Consider the following 26,852-nt stretch of genomic DNA (forward strand, 5'->3'; position numbering starts at 1 on the left):
CGAATGGGGTCTCGCCGGGGAATACCCCCGGGGGCGAAAGAAGTGAAAGGTCTTTCTGCCGAGGAAACGATTGGCGTTTCCAGTCTGGCGGGAAGAGAAGGAAAGGCGAAGTTCACGGAGCGGCCCACCATTGGCGCCCGGTCGCGCCTCCTGTGACGTCAGGGGCAGAGACCAATGGGAGCCCCAGGATGGCCTCGCGGGAAGACGGCGCGGGTGAGACGTTATCCCAAGTATGGCGTGGGGAGCGTCTCGGGTTTCTTTTATTAACCGTTTTATTGTTTCTTAATCTTCCTTCAATATGGTGTAAGGCCAGAGGGTTTAATTACCTGAAACCCCACCGCCTGGCACATAGTAGGCACTCAAGTATTTATTCCCTGAAATAATACTCGGAATGAAACTGCTCAAACATGAAAATAACGTCTGAGAAGCGCCGGGGACACGGCCGCACTTTTGTTTAGCTTCCGCAGCTGTGAAATGGGAATGATAACGCCACCTCACAGTGTTGTGAAGTTGGAGCCAAAGCAGGGAAAGTCCCTTGCCTGTTACCTCTATCTACCCGGACATTTGTTGTAGCCTGTTGACTGTCATCAGGGGAGAGAGGTGGCAGGACGGTGGTGTAGGTGGGGGGAAAAGAATTTAAGAGCCTGAAAATGGGGTTACCGGTTCTTGCTGTGTTCTTTCTCCCTGTGGTTTTCAGGACTTAACCTGAAGCCTCAAGCTCTTCATCAGCAAAAATGTTTTATGGCAGGTGAGATCTGTGCGCTTTTTCTCTGCCGATATTTTCCAGTTTAAAGCTAAAAGCACTTCCCTGCTTAAAACTAAAGCCATTAAGATAACTCATGGTACCTCTGAAACAAACATCTCAGGATAGAGAGAGCGTCCCTTGGGCAGAAGAAAAAAATCAAGAGTCAGAGAGGAGGGAGTAGAATTCGGTTCTAACACCCCTCCCTGCTCCAGGGAAGGAGAGACTATGTCTTTGGTAACGCCTGCCCCGGCTCCATCCTGGGCAGAGGCTTAAAGAGTGGAGCCTACGAGAACATGTGGTCTGCTGTGTTTTAATCAGAGTTTCTGATGTAGGAAATAGGGCAGGGAGAATTTGCGTTTCTAACAAGTTCTAAGGTTATGTTTCAAACGTGTCCAGGCAGAAAGACCACCTCACAGAGACTCCTGTCACATCGAAATAAGGAAGCTACAGGTACCTTCAAGCCAGGCATTTACCGTGATTGGAAGGGCCAGGCCTGTCAGCACCAAAACCAAAAGACTGAAAACCAAACCCCAGAGTGGCCCAAGAGCATGTCAGAATCCGTGTGGGGACCAGGGATGCGAGGACCTGACCTCTCTCGCTTCTCCTCACCCCTGGTACTTCACAAATTCCCTAACCAGACACAGTCCTGAGGAAGGGGGCCGGCCTCCGCTGATAAGATTATTGTCACTGCAGCCGAGTGGGGGCTTAAAGTAGAAATAAAGCTCAGTTACAGAAAAAATTCCATTTGTTGCATATTTAAGTTTGTAGACTGAAGTTTATTCCTGCTACAGTATTATCTGTGAGTTTTATATAGTAACCATAAATGCTTAAGTTTTATTATGAGAATTTTCCCTTCACTCAAAGATCATGAGGTTTTCATTAACATTTTTATTTGGTGCCTGTAGTCGACAAGAACAAAGCTGAGGGAAACGAACAAATACTGCCCTGCCTGGCATCATCACCTCACTGGGCTATGAGCTCCTCTGGGGCAGGGTACATATGTGTCCTTGGAATCTCTGCCCGGTCCCTGGCGCGCACAGCGCTTGTACTTAAGTACTCAGTAAGTGTCTACTGAATGAATGAATCGTGAACACGATATAAACTGAGAACCTGGGGTGTTGATTCCTCTTGTTGGCAGTGTAATATTTAAGAGACTTACGAATATTTTATCAGATGTATTGTCAACTATATCTGAGCATCCATAAAATGCTTCAAAGTGAATAGAACAAAAAACAGTTCATGTTTTGGACCCGTGTTTTTAGCTGTTTAGAGCCACAGTTCTGCTATGTGTAAGTGAGGATGTTAAGTTTTGGGAGTAGATAGCAACTATTAAAGTATTCGGTTGTACCTATTCAACGCTTAATCTATTAGACCATTTTTTTCAAACTCTATAAAATACTCTAACGTGTGTAGTATGAGCCCAAGGGATATTTAGTAAATATAATAAATGAAGTTAATAATTCCTTTGAAAATATGACTTTGATAATTCATAAATATGACCAATCAAAACAACATGAGAAATATTGAATTAGCCTGATGCAGATCTTTGCACATTTATGGAATAGTTACTTACATACCGCTGCCGGACATATGTGAAATAGACTTCTCAGAAAGTTCAGGAAGAACAAATGTTTCTAGATGGAATAATGAGCACATGTGGAGTTTGCCATTTTAAGAATCTTATGGCAAATCCTTTCAAAAAGGAAATAATTATTTCTGAATTACCTCCTTTACTCCCCTTTTTCGTTAACACGTTTGCACTCCTAGATTGTTTAAAGCAGAACACAAATATTCCATAAACCATTCAACCAACAAAACTTAATTTTATGTATAAAAAATTTATGGTGTTATTGAGTTCTGGGTTCTTAACCTTGCTCTTTTCTTCCATGGAGTTTGGGAGAAGCCTTTCACTTCTCTTTGCGTCTGTGAATTCGCGTGTACAATGCAGAAATCAGCAGTGCCTACTTCATAAGGATATGGCGAGGCTTAGATGAGATCACTGCAGTGAGCCCCTTAGCCCAATGTCCAGCTGGCAGTCAGTAGGTGTCACCTCTGCACCTAATCTCATGCCAGGCCATGGTAGAGCGCTGAAATGAAAAAGCGCAGAGTGGATTCAAGCTCCCGCTGGGCCAGTGATGAGCTGATGACCAGTCACATATTCTCCACAGGCCTGGGCAAAATGAGGAGACGGCTGTATTTACTCTGGTGTTCTCCAGCTCCCTGGCTGCACTAGACTTGGGAGCCCATTCATCGCCACTTGTCCTTGAAGCACACATAGCTGTGCACTCTGGGAAACCCCTTCCCCACCTGGAGGCTGGGCCAGTGACACTGGATCCATTGGGTCAGGGCTGAAGCACTGTCTGGGGCTGGGGCACATGTGTGGCCATGAACTCAGAAGGGAAGGGCGTAAAAGGCCATAGAAGATTAATTCCTGATGGTTCTTTATTTCCTTCATTTAACTTTTGGGGGGGGGTGTCATTTGTTTTTCTCCATTTGAAGCAGAGGACCACAGACTAGAATCTGGTATGACTCCTGGTTCTGGAGGACGGTTTTATTCTGTAATCGCCAGGGGCTGGAGGAAAGCTGAGGTCACAGGGGACCTCTAAAGTCAGGGAAAATCATTGAGAAAATTGGGCTTTTTATAATTTATGCTGATAATTGAGCACTGACAGCTCTGGAGGGAGTTTTCTAAGTTTTTCATCGTGAAACTGGATTTTGACTATATATTGAAGAGAGGCGCATGGATTGTTCGTAACCTAGGAGTCTTCACTGTGGCTTGACCCAAAGGAATAGCTATTGATGGGCTTTCCTTAAGGAGTGGGTAAACTAGCCCCAGGACTCCCTGCTTCAGTACGGACACCTTGGAATACACTGCCCCTGGGGCTCGCGGCTAGCGGTGGGCCGGAGGCGGGCGGCTCATGCCCAGCACTACATTTCGGTTCCAGGGGGGCCACCAGCAGCCGTCCACTCCTACAGCCCGACTTCGTCAGGTGGCAGCGCCGTCCAGCCCTTCCCAGGAGTGATGGATGGGTGGATGGATTCATTCATTCCTTCGGCAGGTGCACTGCCCAGCGCCGTCGCGGTGCTAGAAGCAGGACGGCGAGCGAGTCCGGCAGGCCGCGGGGGAGGAGAAAGCGCGGCCCCGACAGCGGCAGCCTCGCCGCGTTACCGACCCCGCCCTGCGCCCGGTAGGCTCCGCTCGAGCGCCCGCGGGGATCGGCGCGTCTACCCCCCGGACCCCCGAGGCAGGCGCGCCGGGAACCCTGCAGACCCCCGGCACCTGAGGCCGGAGGGGCGCTCCCCTCCCCGTAGCCCGGGCCGGGGCGGGGTCTGCAGGCGACGCGGGGCAGCAGGCCGGACGGGGCCTGGCGCTCCCGCCCTCGGCCGTCCACGTGACGGGAAGCGGCGGGGCCGGGCTGGAGCCGGAGCCGGGGCCGGGGCCGGGGCCCAGGAGCGCGCAGCCCGGGGCGCGGGGCCCGGAGCAGCCGGAGCACGGGCCGGTGAGCGCGGGGCGGGCAGGGAGCGCGGGGCGGGTGGGGCTGGGGTCGGCAGGGGCTGGTGGGCGGCGGCCTGCGGGCAGGTGCGCGGACAGGTGCGCGCAGGCAGGTGCGCGGGTGGCGGGCGCGCGGCGCCGGGAGGGGGCGGCTGTGCGGCTGCGCGCTTTCGGGGCAGGGAAGACCCGAGACTTGGTCCGGCTTTGGGTGGGCTTTCGCTGTTCTGGAGGGAGGAGCCCGGCGGGACGACACCCCGTGCCCCTCACCCGTCTCCCCTCCACCCGTGCGTGCGATGGTTTTGTCGCTGTGCTTGGCGTTTCCTGGAGCTCGTGGGATTTGAGGGTGCAGATTCCGGGCCACATTCGGGCCTGTTTGGCCTGTACTGGGAGACGGGGCAGGGGTGCGATGGGAGGAGGGGAGATCTCGCCCCTGTTCTCCCCTGGGATGTACGGGTGGAAGGAAGTTGAGTTCTCCGCTTCTCGCCTCCTGTGTTTTAAGGGGTGGCTTTCAAGACACAAGCTCCCGCCTGCAGTTGCCCGCACCTGCCATTGCTTCCGCCACGGGCTGCTGGGTGACCATCACCCCCCAGGCCCTACCTGGCCGCTGGAAATGGGGGTTCACACAGTGCCTTTTAATGCACACGGACTGTACTGGGTGCTGGGGTCCCAACCTGTCGGATCAGGGTTCCATCCTTGAGGAAGCGCTTGGGGAGGGCAGGCAGCCGCGGGGACAGTGGTGGCAGGTGAAGACCCGGGGAGAATGTGTGAGGAGGGTCCGCTGCGGTGTGAGTTGGCAGACCCTGGCCCAGAGCTCACGGCTGGAGGCGCCCCCCGAGCCCACTACCCCTCCTCTGGCCGCGCTTCTCTGTTGGTCAGCCGGAAACTCCAGCCCTATGGTCGGATAGGAAGGAACATCTGGCCAGCTGCTTCCTTTTATTTTTCCTTCCATTTCTGACAGCCACACAGCCTCAGTGGTCACTGAAGCGGCCTCTTTGGCGTGTGGCCCTAGAGGCCATCTACCGCTAGGCTTCACAGGCCCCGTTCCTTTGTGAAAAGGGGCCGTGCTGCTCCATGGCGGTGGTGGGCGTGGAGCTGCAGGTTCAAACCCTGATGCTGCCACTTCCTAACTGGGAGCCCAGGGCATTCACTGGACGTTCTGAGCCTCACTTTCTTCAATCAAAATAGGGGGAATATGAGGAAAGATACATGCATTCCAGGAAGAAAATGTGCATTGGGCACAGAGCCTGGCACTTAGTAGGTGCTCGATGAATTATTGTTACTAAATAGAAACGAGGACGTGGGGTGGTAGCTGTCTCAGCTCTGAAGTCCGTGGTGTTGGCTCTGAGTAACCGTTAACCCAGTGAGGGCTCTCCTCTGGGGTGAGACTCCCCGGGGGCTCTGAACTCCAGTTTGCCGTGCACATTTTACAAAGACACGGGGGACAGGTGTGGTGCTAGCCCTCGTCTCCAGGTACGTCCTCTGCCTTTTCTCTTCCACTCAGACGGTGAACAGCAGTCCTTGGGTCCTACAGGTGGAGGCAAGTTGCCGTCCACTGCGGGCTCCCAGGACGCTCCAGCCTCTGCCTAACCCTCCAGTGACAGGGATTTTTGTCAGGAGCCTGTTCTTCCCTCAGGCAGCTCCAGTTGACAAGTTTTAAAAGCACAGAGCTCACTGTTTAAAAAACGTGAAATTTCCAGGCCTGATTTGCAGCTAGCATTTCTGTTCATAAAAAAAAAGTAGTTATTATGGTTTATTCCTTCACGCTAATATTAAAATTTTGTGATCCTTTAAGAAAACTCGAGGAAATTTGACTTAACGAGTTAAGCATCTTCATCTTGGGCTCAGTTCTCATTAGAAATACATTCATCATTTGTGGTAGCCAGGTGTTTGTATACCGCCTGACAATTTGGCCTGTACTTTATAACTTATCTCCTCTGTGGCAAACCTGACCCATTTTTCTTTCTTAAACAATACTGTACTACAAAATGGACGTAGAAGTAACAAGTTAATTTGGGGCTACCCCGAATGAGCTGGAGTGCCCCATGCAGAAGGGCAGGAGTAGTCATTGAGCGTGTTGTGAAATCGTGCAGATGATTTGAGATCAAGATCTTTTGATAGTCAAGTAGCTGCTGTTGGGTAAATTAAAGATTCAGGAAAAATAACGTGTGGAAGAGGACAATTGCCTAGCAGCCAGTAGGCCCTCAGTGATTCTTATGATGGTTTGAAGGTCCAGTATTGAGGAAGACGTTACAAAGGAAATGCCTGGAGATCCACACTCCTCCTCTGCTCTTTTCCGCCTCCCCTGCCCCGCCCTTCCCAAATCCCTGCTTCAGTTATAACTGCTGATGTTGCTGTTCCAGGACGCATATGATATATATACACAGAGACACGCAAATGCATATATGTGGTATGTGTATATATGTATGTGTACATACACTTGTGTGTGTATATTTACATATATACGTATTTAAATAATTCTGATTAATATTGCCCAGGAAAAGGGTCCCAACTATGAATAGTTACATATAGGTATGTACTGGGAAACGATCAAGATGACAAGTTAGTTGTTCAGCCTTAGCTGTCTTTTTTTATTCTGTTTTAAGATACTCTTTCAGGTCATTGAAACAGGTTTATTGTGATGTAACTAGCCTTATAATACCTCTGTCACGTGAGTGCAAAAGAGAACATTAAATGGTCATCCAGTGGTGTCCTGGTTTTCAAAAGGGGGAAAAGTTGTCTTTGGTGCAGGTTGGCAAATGTGTTGTCGGTTCCTGGCGGATTTCAGGACTGGGTCACTGAGCAGCTGGCTGTGAGAGCTGAGAGAAGCACAGGGGCAGCATGGGCTGCAGTCCCTCAGAACAATTGACGCCACAGAAACGTGTGTCCCGTTTAGATAAGATTACCGGGCTAGCGGAGAAACGTGTCCGCGTGTCACTCTGTATCTGAGGTTGAGCAAGGCGGTGCTGACTGCACTCCATTTGGGAAGAAGCGTTTATTTGTGACACAGGTTGTTTAGGGGGCGTGGGGAGGGGGCGAGGCGTTTGGCCACAGAGAAACATTAGAAGGGAGGGTGAGGCGGGTCCTGGGGGCCCTCTTCTAGCCTCGGGATGGAAAGCGAGGACCTACTGCTGAGGGTCCCCCGGGGAGGGCCTCACACCATGGTGCCCCCTGTGTCTGGGGTTGTCTGAGTTCTCTTCAGGGATCCGAAGTCACACTCGCCCCCTTTGGCCAACGCAGTAGGAAGAACGTGGCCTTGAAGTCAGAAACAGAAACAGGGCTGAAGTCCCAGTTTTTTCACCTGCGGCTTTGTAGCCTCTGTGTCCACAGTGACACCCGCCTCTCGAAGCGAAGCATCTGTCCAAACCCGGGGCCCAGGGCCGCAATCAGCTGGTGCCCATCCTTCATCCAGACTCAGAGCGGCCTTGAGCCCAGGGTGGGCAGTGTGGTGCAGTGGTTAGGGCCCCGCTCTCCGTGGTCCTTCAGCCTGTGAGAGCTCCATCTCCCCCTGTGGAGTGGAGTGATGAGAGTGCTGGCCTGGTCAGCCACCGCGGTGAGCTGGAATAGCCCGCTTGATCCGGAGCCTGGCACGTGAGGAGCATCGCAGGGGTCGTGGCTTTCCTAGGATACTGTTATCACTACCCTGTCCTCCACAGGAGCCAGAGAATAGCCCAGAGGGAGCGTGTCATCCACCCAGATTCAAGAAGGGGACAGGCGCAGAGACTTTAAGTGACTTGCCAGGAATGCACTCTGTCCACCTGAGTCCATCCCAGACTTTCCCGGCTACCCTGGTCCAGCGTCTGCTCAGTCTTCTCCCTGGGTCCACGAGAAACTGGCCCCGAGCTTCCTTCTTAGCCTCCGTGGGAGAGAGGCCAGGTGACCTGCGGTGTTGTGAGCCCTCCTTTCCGACCCCTGCACTCAGCTCCGTCCTCTGGGCCTTAGCTGTCTCTCCTGATCTTATGGGACCAACGTGATAACCTGTTGACGTGGGGTTGAAAACAGCTGGTGAAACTTGGGAGGCTGTGTATGTCCCCCCGGCCCTTTCCTGGAACGTGAGAATGTGTGACAACTTTAATTCCCTTGTAGGTTTGATATTTTCAGACCTGATTTCAGTAGAACTGCTATTTTCAGTTTTCCCAAAGATTTCCCCCTTCTAGAGTATTGGTATCTCAGGTCTTTATAAATGCGTTTACCCAGGTTAATCGAGAAACTTCTTACAAAACTTTTTTCTATGAAAGTCTGTTGTTAAAATGGCAAAATAAAAATTTTTTAATAGTTGCATTTGTAGAAATACTGTAAATGACAGGCAGATTCAAGGAATGCAAGCTCTCTTACAGCTAACGCCTGCACTCCTCTGACCAGTGGCAGGCTCTCGGAGGGTCTCTGCCATGCTCCCTGGGCCCACTTCCGAGACTCTGACCCCCAGTCAGAGTCTTTCTTTCTTTCTTTTTCAATTTCTCGGCCACACCCTGCGGCATGTAGGATCTTAGTTCCCCAACCAGAGATCAAACCCATGCCCCCTGCGGTGGAAGCGTGGAGTCTTAACCACTGGACCACCAATGAAATCTATTTTCTAATGAATGGTTTCCATCCCTTGAAACGGTGCCCAGGGAGTGGTTTTTGCCCCCGATCCCCTTTGACAACTGGTGGGTTTGTAGAGCATCTCACGTGCTTGCAGACATAGACATGGCTTTCCAGCTCAAGTGCCTGAGGAATTCAAGGATTCAGAACTGAATGTAGCTAATAAAACAAGTGACTGATGTGGAATAATATGAACAGGTTAATGACTGTAACTTCTCTTTATGAGGAAGAGGAAAGGTTGGCCAAGTTTACATTTTTAAGGGTTTCGCATCTTGTGATCAGTTTGGAGTTTATCTTTTAGGCAGTGGCACACTTTCCGAAGCGCTTTAAGGGGGGTGATGACGTGATGTTTGAGATGTGAGGTCCATGGTCCTGCCCATCTTCCTGTGTTGGTTTAGAATCAGGCCTGGCTCTGGTCCAAACGTTAGAATGACCGTTTGATCTCTGTTCACTTATAAATGACTATCAGAAAATTAAAAAAAAAATGTAAAATGGGACAATAGCAAATCTGCCTTTAGGTAAAGTGTCCTTTTTAAAATGTAGGTAAGAATTAATCTTTAGCTGGTCCATAGGGAAGCACCTCCTGTGATAGGGGTGTGATACCCATTGATGGGTTTTTACCTCTAAAGTGCGTAGGGCTCTATAGAGTTTGTTTGATTTTAAAGTGTTGATGTAATCCTCAAATGTGTGATTCTTTGCAGACACACAGGATGCCATGCCCATCTTAAGGCTGTTCTCATATTATGTGAACGTTCTGTGACAGGAGGTAATAGTGTCCTTTGGTTCAAGAAAAGTAATTATTGGCGAGGATCCCATCTTAAAAAACAGCCCTTTGTCATAGCAGTCTTTTAGCAGGATATATTTATTTCTGGCTCAGATCGGGAGTCTGTATGTATATATATATTTTTTTCCTTGTTTAATCTTGTAACCTTGGGTCTACGAGTGTCTTTCTGCGTCTAGATAATCTTTCTACCTCAGACATTGCTTTTATTCCACGTTCATTCTTTCTGCTGTGACTTTTACCCGCAGCGTGAGCACTTCCATTGCTCCAGGTTCTTGCAGATCCCCAACGTCATAGGACTTCAGAGGTGTGGTCCGCTTGGTGGATACGCAGCGAAGTCTCCTCGTAGCTGCAATCTGCAATTCCAGATGGTTCTACAGGTTGATCATTCCTCCACGGCTGCTGGCCATTCACGTCTCCGCTTCTGTGAGAAGCCGGATCACCTATTGCCCGGTCTTCTGTGAGATTCGTGTTATTTTCTTCCTGTGCGAGTTCTCTGGACCATCCGGGCGTGTTTTCGTCAGACGTGTGAGGTCAGCGTCTTCTCCCCCATCCTCATGTTTCTTCATCTTAACTTTTCACTTTCTTGATGGTATCTTTTGAAGAACGTAGGTTTTACATTTTAACGTGAATAAATTTATCTTTCTCCCTAGGGTTTGTGCTTTTTTATCTTATTCTAGAAGTTCTTCCCTACCTTAAGGTCATTAACATATTTTTCCCCTATTTTCTTCTCAAAGTTTTAAAGTTATGCCTTCCAAACTTAAGACTCTTCATCCATCTGGAATAATTCTGATGTATGGTATAACGTAGGACTCTGGTTTATCTTTTTTCTTCTGTGTGGATATCCAGTTGCCCAGCAATGTTTGCTGAGCAGATGAGTGCTCTGTATACACCCTGTGATATGCAGTGCCACCTCTGCCATATTTCTAGGTTCCGTATATGCACGGTCTGTTTCTGAGCCCTCGGGTATGTTCTCTTGGGTTCGTCCTGTACCAGCACCACAGTATCCCAATAGCCATCACTTTATATTTCATCTTATCTGTTGAGTCAAGTCCCCTTACCTTACCTTTTTCAGAAGTGTCTTGCCTTTTTTGGTCCTTCTCCGCATATGAATTTTATAGTCTTCATGTTGAGTTATACACACACACAGAGATACACACATATATACCTGTTACAATTTTATTGGAATTGCATTTTTTTCTCTGGGTCTTTTAGGGGCAAGTTTGCTTTTTATGGAAGCAGAATTTGCATACAGTAAAATACGCTGAAACTAAGCACACAGTTCAGTGAATTTTGACAAACCCATACACCTGTGCAACCAATGCCTCAAACAAGACGTAGGATATTTGTGTCACCCCAGAAAGTTCCCTTGTGTCACCCCTTTCTTTCCAGTAACCAGTGTTTTGACTTCTGTCACTATAGATGAGTGTTGCCCGCTTTTGCACATCATATACATGCAGACACACGCATGTGTAGGGTTTCTTTCGTTCAGTGTTTTTGAGATTCACCCATGCTGTTGGCTTTAGCGGTGGTCTATCCTTTTTATTTCCGAGTTGTATTCTGCTTCGTGAATACTCCACGTATGGGTACAAATGGGTAAAACTGAGCTGGTTCCTGTTTGGGGCTATTATGAATAAGGCTGCTATGCACATTCTGGTACAAGTCTTATTGTGGGTGTTGGCATGTACTCCGGAGAAATGGAAACATTAAGAGCGGAACTGCGGGGTGACAGGATATATGCATGTTTAACTTCGTAAAAGACCACCAGATTTCCAAGGCAACAGTACCATCTTATCCTCCTTCCAACAAAGTATGAGGTTTCAAGTTGTCCTTTATCCTCATTAACATTTAGTGTTGTCAGTCTTTTTTGTTTGTTTGTTTGTTTTTTGTGCGGTACGCGCGGGCCTCTCACTGTTGTGGCCTCTCCCACTGCGGAGCACAGGCTCCGGACGCGCAGGCTCAGCTGCCATGACTCACGAGCCCAGCCGCTCCGCGGCATGTGGGATCTTCCCGGGGCATGAACCCGCGCCCCCTGCATCTGCAGGCGGCCTCTCAACCACTGCGCCACCAGGGAAGCCCATGTCAGTCTTTTTAATTGTCACCATTCTAATAGGTGTGAAATGGTATCTCATGGCTTAAAATAGATTTCTCTGATGGCTAATAATGGTGAACATCTTTTCATGTTCTTATTGGTCATTCACATACCTTCACTTTTGAATCTTTTTCCCATTTAACAACTAAAGTTGTCTTTTTATTATCGGTTGGTGGGAGTCCTTATATATTCTGGAAAATGAGCCCTTTGCCTGATATGTATATCACAGATTTTCCTCCCAGCCTGGGGCTTGCCTATTCATTTCCCAAATGGTGTCTTTCAATGGATTCACATTTTAAATGTTTATAAAATCCAGTTTATCACCTTTTTTTTCTTTTCTGGTTAGTGCTTTTTGTATCCTAAGAAATCTTTATATACCCCGAGGCCCCAAAGATATTCTTCTGCCTTTTCTTCTAGAAGATTTATAGTTTTAGCTTTTGCTTTTAAAATAACTCGATGCATCTCAGATTAATTTCTGTACATGGTATGAGGTAGGGATAATTGAGGTTAATTCTTAACCCCATTTAAGGTTACCCACATGTTCCAGTGCCATTGATGGAAATGACTTTACTTTCCCCACTGAATTTCATTGGTGCCTTTGTCAAGAACCAATTGAATACATATGTGTGGGTCTAATTTTGGACTTTCTATCCTGTTCCATTTATCTGTTTTCCTATCCAGATATCTTAATTACTCCGGTTTTATAGCAATTGCTGAAATCAGTGTAGATCCTTCAACTTTGTTCTTCGTTTTCAAGATTGTTTTGACTATTCTAGGTACTTGGATTACCATTTAAATTTTAAAACCAGCTTGTCAATTTCTGCAGAAATGTATGCTGAGATTAAAAATCAGGTCTTCCTTAATATCTAGCAATAAGATTTTATGATTTTCTCCTTGAAGTTCTTACACGTCTTTGCTAGACAATTTCTTCATACCTTAATTTTTTTATACTACTGTAAATGTCCTTTATTCAAGATTAAAATTTCTAATTGTTGTTTGTGTGTAGAAATGAAGATTACTTTGGTATACTGATTTTTTTGATTAAAGGATATTTCTAACCTTTTATTAATTCTAATAGATTATTTGTGAGTTTCCACGCAAACGGTACTATCACCTGTAAACAATTATAGTTTTATGTCTTTGTCTTCAATTCTTTGTAACTATTCTTTTTCAACTGGCGAAGACTTCCATTACAATGCTGACTACCAATGGTGTATTAGTTTGCTAGGGCTGCCGTAACAAAGTACCCTAAACTGGGTGGCTTAAGCAATATAAATTTTTGTTGTCCCGCAGTCTGGAGTAGAGAAGTGTGAGATCAGGGTGGTGGCGGAGGTGATGTCTCCTAAGGACTGTGAGGGAGAATCTATTCTAGGCCTCTCCCCGAGGTCCTCACAGCCTTGGGTGTTCCCTGGCTTGTAGATAGCCATCTTCTCCCTGGGTCTCCACGTGTCCGTCCTCTACGTATGTCTGTCTTGAGTCCAAATTTCCCCTCTTTATAAGGATACCACTCATACTGGATTAGGGTCCACCCTAATGACCTCATCTTAACTTGATTATCTGTAGGGACCCTATTTCCATATAAGGTCCTATTCACCGGTAATGGGAGTTAGGACTTTTTTTTTTTTTTTTTTTTTTTTTTTTTGCAGTACGCGGGCCTCTCACTGTTGTGGCCTCTCCCGTTGCAGAGCACAGGCTCCGGACACACAGGCCCAGCGGCCATGGCTCACGGGCCCAGCCGCTCCGCAGCACGTGGGATCTTCCCAGACTGGGGCACAAACCCACGTCCCCTGCATCGGCAGGCGGACTCTCAACCACTGCGCCACCAGGGAAGCCCGGGAGTTAGGACTTTGTAACATATTTGGGGAGATATAATTCAACCCACAAGAGATGATAAGGGTCTTGTTCCTTCTTTTATGTGTTTTCTCTTTTAATCTTTAAATGTGCTCAGTTAAACTTGGCAGATTTTATTACCTTAAACCAATATTGCATGCCAACTTATTCATATTGTGTTCATATATATATACCCACACACATATATATGTGTTACTTGACTCAGTGTGCTAACATTTAATACTTTTGCATGTTTATTTATAAGACTGATCTATGATTTTCCTTTTTCCTATATCCTTATCTGGTTTGGATATCAAAGTTATACTTTACACTGGCTTTATAAAATGAAGTAGGATACGTTCCTCCTTCTTTTTTATTCTCAGGAAAATGTATTGTGTAAAATTGGAATTATGCGATTGCCAAAGGTCTGGTAGAACTGTTAGGAGATCCATCTGGACCTGGTGCTTATTTTATGGGACAGTGTCCATGAAATCAGAGTATAGCCCGAGGTCTTGCATTGTGTAAGTGCATCAGCTCTCCCAGGCTCGGCCAAGTGCTACGAAGGGCCTCTAGAAGGCTGTTGTAACAGCTCTTCAAGTAAAGAACACAGAAAAACATTTTTGAAGCTTATGGGTAATCTCAAAATCTGCTGCCCAGCTCTCTGTGTAGCAGCAAGAAGGGACTTATTGAACTGAGGTTTCCTAGGAAACCTAAAGGGACCTAGGAAGTTGCCAAAGCAACAGGTTCTTTGGACAGTGGCTTCAGGTGTAACTACAAGATACTGTGTACATCTGTAGAAGAAAACTAGTATTTTTACATTAACATTTTCAAAGACACTCAGATTCTGATTATCACTAGTGGTGGTGTGTATATTCTTAATTTGGTGGAAAGTAATCACTAATATTTAAATTTTGACCCTTAGCACACATGTTGCTTTATACTGTTACTTGTGTAGTTTTCTATTATGTCCTTAATGAGATTGGGAGACTCTTGGGAAGGGCACAGTGTCTTGTAACATTTTTTGCACACATACAGGTGCTTGTTGCATATGTAATGTTATCTGTTTTTATTGTCCATGAATGTATTAATATTTTTCCCTTTTTTTCTCTAGGTATATATTTTGCAATTTTGAGAACACTGAAATATTGATCTTTTAAATTACAGCCATGCTTTTAAGGTGCAGTTCTAAGAAAAAGTTAGTTTAAATATCAGATCAGTTTGCAATCACACGATAAAGTATGAATTGTACAGTTTAGAGAAATTTTGAATCTTATTACCATGTTAAAACCTCTCTGAATTCAGACCCCAGTAAGGTGGACTTAATATAGGGAGGTACAGCCTAAAGTTTATCTTTCTGTGATTCATTATTTTATCCAAGTAAATTTATCATGTGACTAGATCATGGAGGAAATTTTCCTGCTGCTTAAACGAATAAATCATTTATTTATTTATTTATTTATTTATTTTTTTTTTTTGTGGTACGCGGGCCTCCCACTGTTGTGGCCTCTCCCATTGCGGAGCACAGGCTCCAGACATGCAGGCTCAGTGGCCATGGCTCACAGGCCCAGCTGCTCCGTGGCATGTGGGATCCTCCTGGACCGGGGCACGAACCCGTGTCCCCTGCATCAGCAGGCAGACTCTCAACCACTGCGCCACCAGGGAAGCCCGGAATAAATCATTTTTAAGTATCAGAATGTTTAGTGTCAGCTTTCATTTACCTCCATGTAATTCTGTTTTAGCAACTTTGGAGTTTATAATACACTATTGTTGACCTTTGTGCTGTGAATTGGCTCTCCAGGACTTTATCTAGCACTAGATACACACTTGCACCCTTAAACAAAATCTCCCCAACATGCCCCCAGCACCTGGGAACCACCATTCTACTCTCTGTTTTCAGGAGTTCAGCTCTTTTAGACTCCACATATAAGTGAGATCAGTCAGTGTTTGTCTTTCTCTGCCGTATCTCACTGAGCATAATGCCTTCAAGGTCCACGCATGCTGTTGTAAATGGCAGTATTTCATTTTTCTCATGGCTAAAGAATACTCCCTTTGTATAGACGTATATGTATGTATGTGTGCGTGTATGTGTGTCCATATATCTCACATTTTCTTTATCCATTCATCCATTGACAGACACTTAGGTGGTTTCCATATCTTGGGTATTGTGAATAGTGCTGCAGTAAACATGGGAGTGCAGAGATCTCTTCGAACTTCTTTTTTCATTTCCTTTGGATATATACCGAGAAATGGAATTGCTGGATCACATGGCATTTCTATTGTTAATTTTTTGCGGAGCCTCCACAGTGTTTTCCATAGGGGCTACACCAGTTTTCCACCGACAGTATACAAGTGTTCTCTTATCTCCACATCTTCATCAATACTTGTTGTCTTCTTGATCATAGCCATTCTAACACATGTGAGGTGATGTCTCATGGGGGTTTTGATTTGCATTTCCCTGATGATTAGTGTTGTTGAGCACCTTTTAGTGTACCTGTTGGCCATTTGGATGTCTTCTTTGAAAAAAATGTCTATTTAGTTCCTCTGCACATTTTTTATTGGATTGTTTGTTGTTATTATTATTGATTTGTATGAATTCTTTATATATTTTGGGTATTAATCCCTTATCTGATATATGGTTTGCAAATATTTTCTCCCATTCTGTAGGTTGCCTTTTCATTTTGTTGATTATTTCTTTTGCTGTGCAGAAGATTTTTAGTTTGATGTAGCCCCACTTGTTGACTTTTGCTTGTGTTGCTTGTGCTTTTGGTGTCATATTCAAAAAATTATTGCCAGTCCAAAGTCAAGGAGCTTCTTCCCTACGTTTTGTTTCAGTTTTACGGTATCAGGTCTTATGTTTAAATCTTTAATCCATTTTGATTTAATTTTTGTGAGTGATGTGAGATGGGGTCCAATTTCATTTTTCTGCACGTGGTTATCCAGTTTTTCCAGCATCATTTATTGAAGAAACTGTCCTTTCCCCATTGAGTATTCTTGGTTCCCTTGTCAAATATTAGGTGATTGTATAAGTGGAGGATTATTTCTGGGCTTTCTATTTTGTTTTATTGATCTCTGTGTCTATTTTTATGCCGGTACCATACTGTTTAAATTACTATAGCTTTGTAGTATAGCTTGAAACCAGGAAGTTTGATGCCTCCAGTTGTGTTCTTCTTTTTCATGATTGCTTTGGCTATTTGGGTCTTTTGTGATTCCATACAAATTTTAGGATTATTTTTTCTATTTCTGTAAAAAATGCCACTGGAACTTTGATAGGAATTGTATTGGATCTATCGATGGTTTGGGGTAGTACGTACCTTTTAACAATGTTAGTTCTTCCAATCCATGAACATATTCAATAGGTAGCCTTCCATTTGTGTCCTCTTCAGTTTCTTTCATCAACATCTTGTAGCTTTCATTGTACAGGTCTTTCACTTCCAGCCTTTGTTGGAACGCATCAAAGAATTAGGGGTTTGGTCTCTTATGAGGCAATGCTTTTGGATACGGAAAGTGAGAAGAAGTCCAGCCAGCCGCCCTCTGACTTCATCAGGCCCTGCAGTTCTCTTTAGAGTTGCATAATCCCCCTCTCCTGCTTGAGGCTGTCAGGGACTACTGGGCGAGAGTCTGCTTTCTGGCCAGCGGAAACATCAGGGAAAAGCCATCTTGCTCATTCCTGCTGCCTCTAACTTTGTGGAGTGTGAAACCAGTGTCCTTTCTGGAGGAAGAAGTAGAAAGCCCAGGGTTAGAGTGTGGGGCAGTCTGTCCTCTGGTGGAAGTAATCCATTAACTGACCTGTCAGTAACCTCACAAATCCACTGAGTACCTCAACTCACCACCTGCAAGCCTTGGAGACTTGCAGCACATCTCTTCTTTTATTCTTTCTGGGCACGCCGTGCAGCATGTGGGGTCTTAGTTCCCCAACCAGGGATCGAACCCACATCCCCTGCAGTGGAAGCACGGAGTCTTAACGACTGGACCGCCAGGGAAGTCCCGAGGCACGTCTACTGCTCCAGCGAACAAGTTTCCTCTGGGAGCCAAATACGTTGCTGGGGCAATGTGTGTACCTCAGTGGGAAAAATACAAGGGAATTTGGGGTGTGATCCGTGCCTCTGTGTCTCCTGCGAGATCTGAGGGGCAGGAATTAACCACACAATGTAGGTTGCTCTCCGCCATTCACTTAGACACCGAGTCTAGTGGCTGGTGAGGCTCAGGGGAACATCAGTGAGGATCACTTGTGCCTTTTTCTGAAGTGTTTTTGTTGCGTTGTCTGTGTGAACAGGTGTGCTTGTCTTCTGCCCACAGGTGTGTTTCCAGGAGCGGTGTAAGGAGACGCCCTATAAGTCTCAGCTCTCTTGAGAATGGGCAGGGTGACACTTCGTTAGAGGCGCGCGTGTGCTCTCCTGCCGGGGTCTCTGTTTGCCTGGTGGGAGGAGACCAAGTGGGAAATATTTTTTTTTTTTGCGCTACGCGGGCCTCTCACTGCTGTGGCCTCGAAGCTGTGGTCGCGAAGCACAGGCTCCGGACGCGCAGCCGCTCCGCGGCATGTGGGATCTTCCCGAACCGGGGCACGAACCCGCGTCCCCTGCATCGGCAGGCAGACTCTCAACCACTGCGCCACCAGGGAAGCCCGGAAATCTTTTCTCTCCTTCACTTTTTTCCAATAGCGCCGAATGATTTCCTTTCCCTGAAATCAGAGCTGGGAATCCACGTATATTTATCGTGACCGGAAATGGTTGTGCTTGGTCCTCGTTCCTCTAACTTACCTTTCTTTTCCTCTCCCGCAGGTCAGCCGCAGACATGATGAGCACCAAGGCGTTCACCCTGGTCCCCGCCGTCGAGCGGGAGCAGCTGATGGGCGACAGGGAATGGGTGTCACTGGAGTGTGTGGAGTGCTGCGGCCGGAACCTGTACGTGGGCACCAGCGACTGCTTCGTGTACCACTTCCTGCTGGAGGAGAAGACCATGCCCGGCGGGTCGGCCACGTTCACGGCCACCAAGCAGCTACACAGACACCTGGGTTTCAAGAAGCCGGTGAATGAGCTGCGGGCGGCGTCGGCCCTCCACCGGCTGCTGGTGCTCTGTGACGGCTGCATCACCCTGGTCCACATGCTGAGCCTGGAGCCCGTGCCCTCGGGCGCCCGTATCAAGGGGGCCACGGCCTTCGCCTTGAATGAGAACCCGGTGAGCGGAGACCCCTTCTGCGTGGAGGTCTGCATCATCTCCGTCAAGCGCAGAACCATCCAGGTGTTCCTGGTGTACGAGGACCGCGTGCAGATCGTCAGGGAGGTGTCCACTCCGGAGCAGCCCCTGGCAGTGGCGGTGGACGGCCACTTCCTGTGCCTGGCCCTGACCACCCAGTACATCATCCTCAACTATAGCACGGGCGTCGCCCAGGACCTGTTTCCCTTCTGCAGCGAGGAGAAGCGGCCCATCGTCAAGAGGATAGGGAGACAGGAGTTCCTCCTGGCAGGCCCCGGCGGATTGGGTGAGGCACCTCGGCTAACCTGGCCGACCTCTGCCCGGTCTCCCCGCGTTCCGTCCTTGAATTGACGCTGAGATCGGAGAGGCAGATTGTGGTTCTGAAAGCTAGACGCTCGTGCAAACAGAACTGCACGCCCAGTGCTTGCGCAGTTTGCATTAGATGGTTTTGTGAGTGTGGGTTTAATGGAACAAAAATAGGCCGCTCTTAGAATCACATTTCCTTTGTGCTAAAGTAGAGCCTGACGATGGCTCTGGGGAGAGAATTCCACTAAGGGGATAAGTACATGAAGAAGAATCTGTAAGACTTCTCTATAAGATTTTCTCCTGTGGGTGGGTTTCCTAGCGGATTGTTTTTATTCTCCATTCTGAAAGGAGCTGAGGGAGCTCACTTAACAGATGATTTCAGAGGTGGAGGCTCCAAGGGTATGTCCCCGGTTTTCTCTTACTGACTGCAGTTTCGTCCCACCAAAAAGCGTCTAGCAGCTAGCTCCTTAAAAGGGCTTGAGCTGTTTGGTGTAGCCTTCCTCATTCTCCGCGCTGCCTCCTAAGAATCAGAGCTGGCAATGTCATCTGTGGTCATGGTCGTGGATGGTTCATAGTGTGTGTGTCTGGGACAAGCAGGGGCTGAGACGAGTGAGTCTCCCTTAACACCCACAGTCTTTAACCTGTCTTCCTGCCCTCTTACAACTTGGTGATGTCCGTGGCTATGCCTGGATCCTTTAAGTCCCAAGGGGCTGCCGAAGGGCAGCGTTCTGTTGCTGTCCATTCCTCCTTCCTGTCGACTGGAACCTTCTGCAAGAGAAGCTTCTCATTAACTTGGTTTGCCCCCAGGATCACCGTATAAGAAAGGCAGGAGAAGGAGGTTTTCGGAAAGATGACCCTTCTTCCCTAAGTGAAGTGTCGCCATGAATCATGGATGTAAATGTATGTGGCGTTTCAGTCCATCTGCCCTTGGGGGTGGTTTATTCAGGTTGACGGCAAGCCCCTTCCCCACGCCCCGGGAACGTTGGTATCTCCCTTGCCTTCTGCTGTGACAAGGTGTCCGGGGTCCCTCTGTACGCTTCCTGCCCTAGATCTGGTTTCCGCCATTTCTCCAAGGACCCCTGATGTTTAGAGACCGCAGTCTGGGTGCTGGAGGTGCTTGGGGTCTGCTGTTTCTAGGTCTCTTGGGTGGACAGAGCTGGGAAGTATGCCTTATTTAAAGATAAAACCCATCATGAGAGTATATCGCTGGAACAAGTTTGGGGCTACTGGGCCCTGACCCCGTCTGTCTGCGTGCCTGTGTCTCCTCCCGCCCACCCCCAAATCCTAGTAAGGTCCCACCGTGACGTGGTTGTTCCTTTGATCTGCCCCACAGGACACAGAGCAGGAGGACAGGACCGACACCACTGCGCCCGCCATGTAATCACCAGAAAACGTTTGATTGTAGTTCTTTTGTCCTCAGGGTACGGGCCGTGTAACCCACTAGGAACGTGCAGTCACATTTCTGCGTTTAAAGTCACTGGGAGTAGTTCCCATCCGTGTGGCTCTGCCGACAACGGGATATACAGTTAGACGGATGTGCTTCGTTTCACTTTCCATTTCTAGAAATTGCTTTCTCTCATTGTTTTCTTCTGTAAATATGTACAAGTTTCCACGTCAGATCCACACAGCAAGGTACATTCCCCTACTCTCTCCTTCCCCCAGAGGTAACCTTTATTAGTGTTTGTCCTTTCATTTTCAAATAAAAATTATAAATGAATATGTAGATATATGTATCTCCCTCCTTCAGAGTTGCAGGCTGTCTCTCCCGTGTGGAGGGACCACCGTGCCTCAGTCAGGCCCTGGTGGTGGGCATTTGGGTTTTTTCCAGTCCATGGTATTAGTAGGAGCTTATCTGTCTGGATTTTTCCAGTGTATCTGTGGGAAATCTTTCTAAAGATGGGGTTGCTGAGTCCACATGTAAACGCATGTGAATCTGGAGGGGTACACTACCATCCACCCCCCACCCACCCCCGACAAAGGTGGTAGGTACCGTTTTTTCTTCCCCTGGCACCTGTTTCCCCTGAGCTTTGCCAGCAGCGTCCATATATTGTCAGACTTTCGTGGTTTTGCCCGTCTGGCACATGAGGAATGGTATCTCAGTGGTGTTAATCACATTTCTCCTTTTGTAAGCAAGATGGAACATTTTTCAAGAATTGAAGAGCCATTTGCCTTTCTTTTGATAATTATCCCTTCTCGCTAGCTGGTTACTTTAGCATTTGTTATATATTTGAGATACCAACTTGTCTGAGACGTGTTTCAAATACCTCCAGTTTTTACCCTGAAAAAGCGTTTCTTACACGTTTCTATATAATCAAATGTATTAACCTTTGTACTTTATTGCTTCTTTTCTGAGTCATAATTATTAGGGATGTTTCCCCCTCTCCCAGGTTGTAGACAGATTCACCCAGATTTTCTGCTGGTACTTTTATGGTTTCATTTCTTACAGTGAAGAGTGAATTCGATTTCCTCTTCGTCTGTGTGGTTGTCTGCTCTCCCCACACCTGATTCAGGAGTCTGTCTTTCCTCGTTGGTGGCGGTGGCTGCCTCTCAGGTACAGTCAGTTTCCTCATGCCGTTGGGCCTCGCCTGATGGGTTTCCTGTTTTGTTCCGTCAGTCCGATTGCTTATTGATGAGCCGGAGCCTGCTTTGGATGTAAAGGCTTTGTTGTGAAAACATTTGACTCCAGTACCTTGTGTTGGTTTTAGTGTCCAGATTGAAGGGAAATGGTAGTCAATCATGTTCAGGCCTCATTTTTCCTCAAACTTAATCTGCCTCAACTACCTGGGCATCATGGTAAATGAACCAACCTTCTTAATCGTTGTTCTGCTTGTAATAGGTGTGATTATAAGCAAATTGGAGATCCCTCGTAAGCTCTGTAATACATCACTATATGCAGGCTCTGTGTACAACACAGTCATCACCACCATCGTTAAAAGGCTTCAGAAATTAAGTTCAAGCAAATTACTGTAATGAATGCATATGCACCATCAGACATATCAACGCTGTATGTTTTCATTTTGCCCACTGCCTTCCCCCCTGAAGATCACATGTGCCCACTGCCCTGTCATGAGAAATTGCTCTTAACTTTTTGCCTTAGTTTTTTTGTGTTTTTTTTGTTTTGTTTTTTGGGCGGGGCCGCGCAGCCTATAGGACCTCAGTTCCCCGACCAGGGATTGAACCTGGGCCCCGGCAGTGAAAGCCCAGAATCCTAACCACGAGGCCACCAGGGAACTCCCTGCTTTAGTTTAAATTGCACTATTTTAAGCAGCGCTTTGTTGAAAATTTCATAATACAATTGATTATTGTGACTTTAAACTCTATCCTTGGATAATGCTTCTTGAACAATGTAGATAATTCAGCTATTCTGTACCTCTCATGGCCCCCCTTCCCCCTCCCAGCTCAGATAAGGGGGTCCCCTGATATTTAGAGGGTGGAAACCGTCTAAATGGAAAAATAACGCAGTGGAAAACAATGGTTTTTGAAGGTGTACCATTTACAAACGTGGTACATTTGCAGGTTGACAGCACTTGTGTGCCTTTGACAATACAGAAACAATAGCGCGTGTCACCTGCTTTCAAGCATAGAATCGGTGGGTGGGTGTCAACAACGGTGCCCCTGTTCCTGAGTGGACCCATGGCACCTTAACTCCACCTGACCTGGACCCCTGGTTGCCAGTTACTGATCTGCTCTTTTATTCCGGTGAAATCCTGTGCTTTCCTTTTTGTGTGGAAGCCTCTGTTCTGGATCTCTGGTTTCTGCCCTTTTCATTGCAAGAACATTCATGTCTGGGCCTCTGTGCTGCACAGTCCCCGGTCGGGTGATGCCCGGCCTTAGCGGGTAAGTGCGGCGACCCTGATTTAATTCCAGGGCGAGGCTGGACAGCGTTTTGGTGTCCGTGCTCCCATGAGAGCTGTGCTATCCAGAACACGGTTGTTTGATCTGAAATTCACAGGCTCCTTGGGGTTGCCGTATGCTTGTCCCGTCACCAGGTTACGTTTGCCAGACATCTGGGTGCAGACGGTGTGCTTTTCTCTCCCTTCGGGCTCTTTCGCTGGCTGGTTCTAAATGCTCGGAAAATTCTAGAGGGTGCGAACCTCATTTCCTCCTGCCAAGCTCGAGCTTTGCACCTCGAGTTTCTCTCCCTCCATGTGTTTCACGCTCTTTGAATACTTCGGCGATGCAGTTGTGGGGTAACTCAGACCTTAGTTCCGTCCTCTCTGTGACTGTACAGTGTCAGACGTGCCAAAGTCCATGCCTTCACTCTTGTGCCCTCTCCACCCCTGGCCCAGAACCCACCGCCCTGTCGGCCCCTCTTACCTGCTGGCGCTGAGCTTTCCGGGGTTTTCCACATTTCCACCGAACTCCTTGACTCCTGGTCTGCTCTGGAAAGAAGTAAGGAGGAGCGCTCGCCAGCCTCAGAGGAACCTCCTCTCCCCATGGCCTGGCGTCCCCTGGCTCTCCTGCTGCAGGAAGGGTGCCCTCACCCCTGAGGACGCACTGGAGCTCCAGGCGCCCCTCCCAGAGGTCCATGCCCTGCCAGCCCTGCATCCTGACCCCGGCTTGGTCTCAGACCCGCCCGATCGTGTCGGTCCTTATTCTGATGGCGCACGGTGGCCTTGACTCTCGCTCCCTCTAAGTCAGGTGCCCAGTTCCATGATTCGCCCCGGAAGTTACCCCTCCTCGGTCAGACCCCCCGGCTGGCCTGACTCAGGGCTCCTTCCTGGTGGCTGGCGGCTGCCTGGCCTCCCCCGAGTTTGGGTCTGTCCCTCCTTCCAGGCTCCTGCCAGGCCAGCCTTCCTAAGGCCCCTGTAACCCTGTAACGAATTCAGCCTGACTTTCCTGGTCAGCGTTTCCTGCTCTGCCCCGAACTTGAACTTGACTTTCTGACCCTCAACATCCCAGGCAGGGTTTGCTCTCTTCTGGGGCCACATACGCACTTCCCTGCATCCCGGGGACCCTCGTGCTTCTTGCCGCGGGGGCCTCACTGGCCTCCTGTCATCCTCCTGTGTCTGCTTTTTATCGGGGAGGTAGTTACCAGTGCATCTCCCTGAACCCCTTCACCGCCGGGAGCTCCTGGGCGCGGCTCGGGTCGGCTGTCGCTTTAAGCTGACGCCCCGCATGCGGACTTACAGCTCTCCTCGTCTGTTCTCATCTAATACCTGAGCTCTCTCTTCTGTTCGTGGTGGGTTCACCCGAAGCCACATGCTCTGTCGGGGCGTTATTCTCGATTTTACACTGTTCCTCAAAACACCCCAGTGACCACTGTGCTTGTCGATTGGCCATCGATTTAAAAGTAGAATCAGCAGATTAACATGTCAGTGTCTATTCAGTTCTGATAAAGAATTATTCTCCAAAAGTGTTCCTCATACCAAACCAACACTTGGTGCTGTTAGTCTGAAACCTTTGGCCAATCTGATGGGTGTAAGTTGGTTTTTTACTTTTTTTTTTTTTTTTAAATTTCTGTTCCCCTGGTTACTAAGGAATATGGGAATCTCTTCAGGAATTTGTTAGCTATTTGCATTTTGTTTTCTGTGAATTACTGATGCATATCCTTTGTTTTTCTCTTGAGTTAGTCTTTTTCGGAATGATTTTAAGAGACTTTTAAGGGTGGAAAGGAAATACTGAAGGGGAAGGAATGTGTTTCCTTAGTAGGAGATGCACTCTCTCTCTCTCTCTCTCTCACACACACACACACACACACACACACACTCTCACTCTCTCTCTAAGGCTCACTGCTCTGTCATCTTGACAGGGTTTTGGTTGGTGCTACTGACGTGACGAGAGCCAATATTTTAAGTGTGAAGCAGAACCAAACAAGTGTTGTACGTACAAGTGGCCCCTGCAGGAGGTGCCCCAGATTGTGTCAGGCAAGAGCACAGCGTGGACACGCATGTGTGATCCCACCTGATACCCATTTTCTCTTTTTATAAATTTATTTATTTTACTTTTTTTGGCTGTGTTGGGTTTTCGTTGCTGCACATGGGCTTTCTCTAGTTGCGGTGAGCGGGGGCTACTCTTCATTGTGGGCGGGCTTCTCATTGCGGTGGCTTCTCTTGTTGCAGAGCACGGGCTCTAGGCGTGTGGGATTCAGTAGTTGTGGCGCACGGGCTCAGTAGTTGTGGCACGTGGGCTCAGTAGTTGTGGCTCACAGGCTCTAGAGTGCAGCCTCAGTAGTTGTGGCGCACGGGCTTAGCTGCTTCGTGGCATGTGGGATCTTCCTGGACCAGGGCTCGAACCCATGCCCCCTGCATTGGCAGGTGGATTCTTAACCACTGTGCCACCAGGGAAGCCCCTGATACCCATTTTCAAGAACAGCCTACTTTGGAGGAAAAGAGCTAGGTTTGTACTTGATTAAGTGCAATACATTTCACTCTTTGTAACCATGGAAAATTTAGGAGGGTCAGTGATTTCATAGGCTTAGGAAGTTTGCTCCTATCGTATATTTGAGATACTTTCCATTGTTTTAAAGTACTGTCTGTATTTCTCTGTCTCTCTCCCTCTCCCCACTTCTCTGTTGTGTAATAGAAACCGTTTTTCTACTGTAGGAATATCTTATCATTTGCAGGCAATAGCATGCTGTTTTTTGTTTTTATTGAAGTATAGTTGATTTACATACCATGTTTTTAAAGGTGTCTTATGTCAAGCACTTTGAAAACTGACTTAAAATGGATTGACTTCACTGGGTGAATGTGAATTTTCATAAACCCCAGTATCTGTGGACTCTATCCAGCTCATTTGGAAATTTCGTTTAGTGCTTTATGTACAAAATAGATGAACCGTGGTTGACTATGGAAGTTATCGTTGACAAACACTTAACAGCTCTCTGTTTTCAGTTGCGAGATTGCTTGTATCCCTGCATCAGAGAGAACGTGTATCCAGAATTAGACTTGAACTCTGAACAGAGACAGTTCTGGATAGGAAGCCTTGTAGAGTGCCCGGCACACAGTAGGTGCTCAATAAGTATCTGAATGAATGCGTTCAGTGCTGAGTGAATGTATAGGGAAGAGCTGGCACTTAGAGATGCAAACCCACTGGAGGACCGGACGTGGAAGCAAGCTTGTGAACTTCTTAAATTGTGTGAAAGTCACTTTTCCCCACGTGTGAGGACATGGGCTGTACACACCTTCATGCGGGTACATGTGCACGTTTTTAACGTCACGTTTAATTGGAAGGAAATACTGATGTAGACATCCTGGGGAAAGCGGCTCTCTTCACGAGAATAGTCACGGAGGGTCCTTTGCACATGCCGCTGTTATATTATCTTTCCCATCTCGAAATGTAATGAAGGGGCAGGTATTCTGTGTTGAGACACATCTACAGAAAGCAAACAAGCAAAGCCCAGCTCCTTGAAGCCCTCCTGACCCTTCCTGTTTTCCCAGGCATGTTTGCCACGGTGGCCGGGATATCTCAGCGCGCGCCCGTGCACTGGTCAGAGAACGTGGTTGGGGCAGCCGTCTGCTTCCCATACGTCATTGCCCTCGACAGCGAGTTCATCACCGTTCACAGCATGCTGGACCAGCAGCAAAAGCAGACCCTGCCCTTTAAGGAAGGTCACATCCTCCAGGATTTTGAAGGTACTAGTTTCCACGGAATCTTAACCACATTTAGCTGCCAATCTTTTATGCTTGTATTTCTTCACTAAATGCTCTTAAGGGTCCATTGGGAACTTGGCCTCTTGCTGAGCATGGAAGATCCACAGGCAATGGTAATACAGTCTCTGCGCTTCAGGGGCACCGAGGTTAAAGGGAGACAGTGAAACCAATAGCCACAGCAGTTTGAGAGCTTGATAGCAACAAAATAAGGCCAACTGGGAGAGCAGAGGAGGAAGTATTTC

The 26,852-nt window shown here is 47.6% G+C and overlaps 1 protein-coding gene across 4 annotated transcripts in view; it reads left to right on the plus strand.

Moving 5' to 3' along the window:
• The first annotated feature begins 68 nt into the window (after positions 1-68).
• Positions 69-26,852, plus strand: part of TGFBRAP1 (transforming growth factor beta receptor associated protein 1) — a 46,098-nt gene continuing 19,314 nt past the window's right edge. Inside the window, exons 1-3 of one of the 4 annotated variants that reach the window (XM_004277730.4) lie at positions 69-213; positions 18,298-18,998; positions 26,398-26,592. In XM_004277730.4, the coding sequence (XP_004277778.1) occupies positions 18,311-18,998; positions 26,398-26,592 (883 nt within the window). In that variant the 5' untranslated portion in view covers positions 69-213; positions 18,298-18,310. Of the gene's footprint in view, positions 214-3,844; positions 4,246-18,297; positions 18,999-19,933; positions 25,964-26,397; positions 26,593-26,852 lie in introns of those variants that run through there. The other 3 variants (XM_033401682.2, XM_033401681.2, XM_033401683.2) reach the window with 3 other exon arrangements.

The sequence above is a fragment of the Orcinus orca genome, chromosome 13 (assembly GCF_937001465.1).
Source record: "Orcinus orca chromosome 13, mOrcOrc1.1, whole genome shotgun sequence".
In the NCBI taxonomy this organism is placed as follows: Eukaryota; Metazoa; Chordata; class Mammalia; order Artiodactyla; family Delphinidae; genus Orcinus; species Orcinus orca.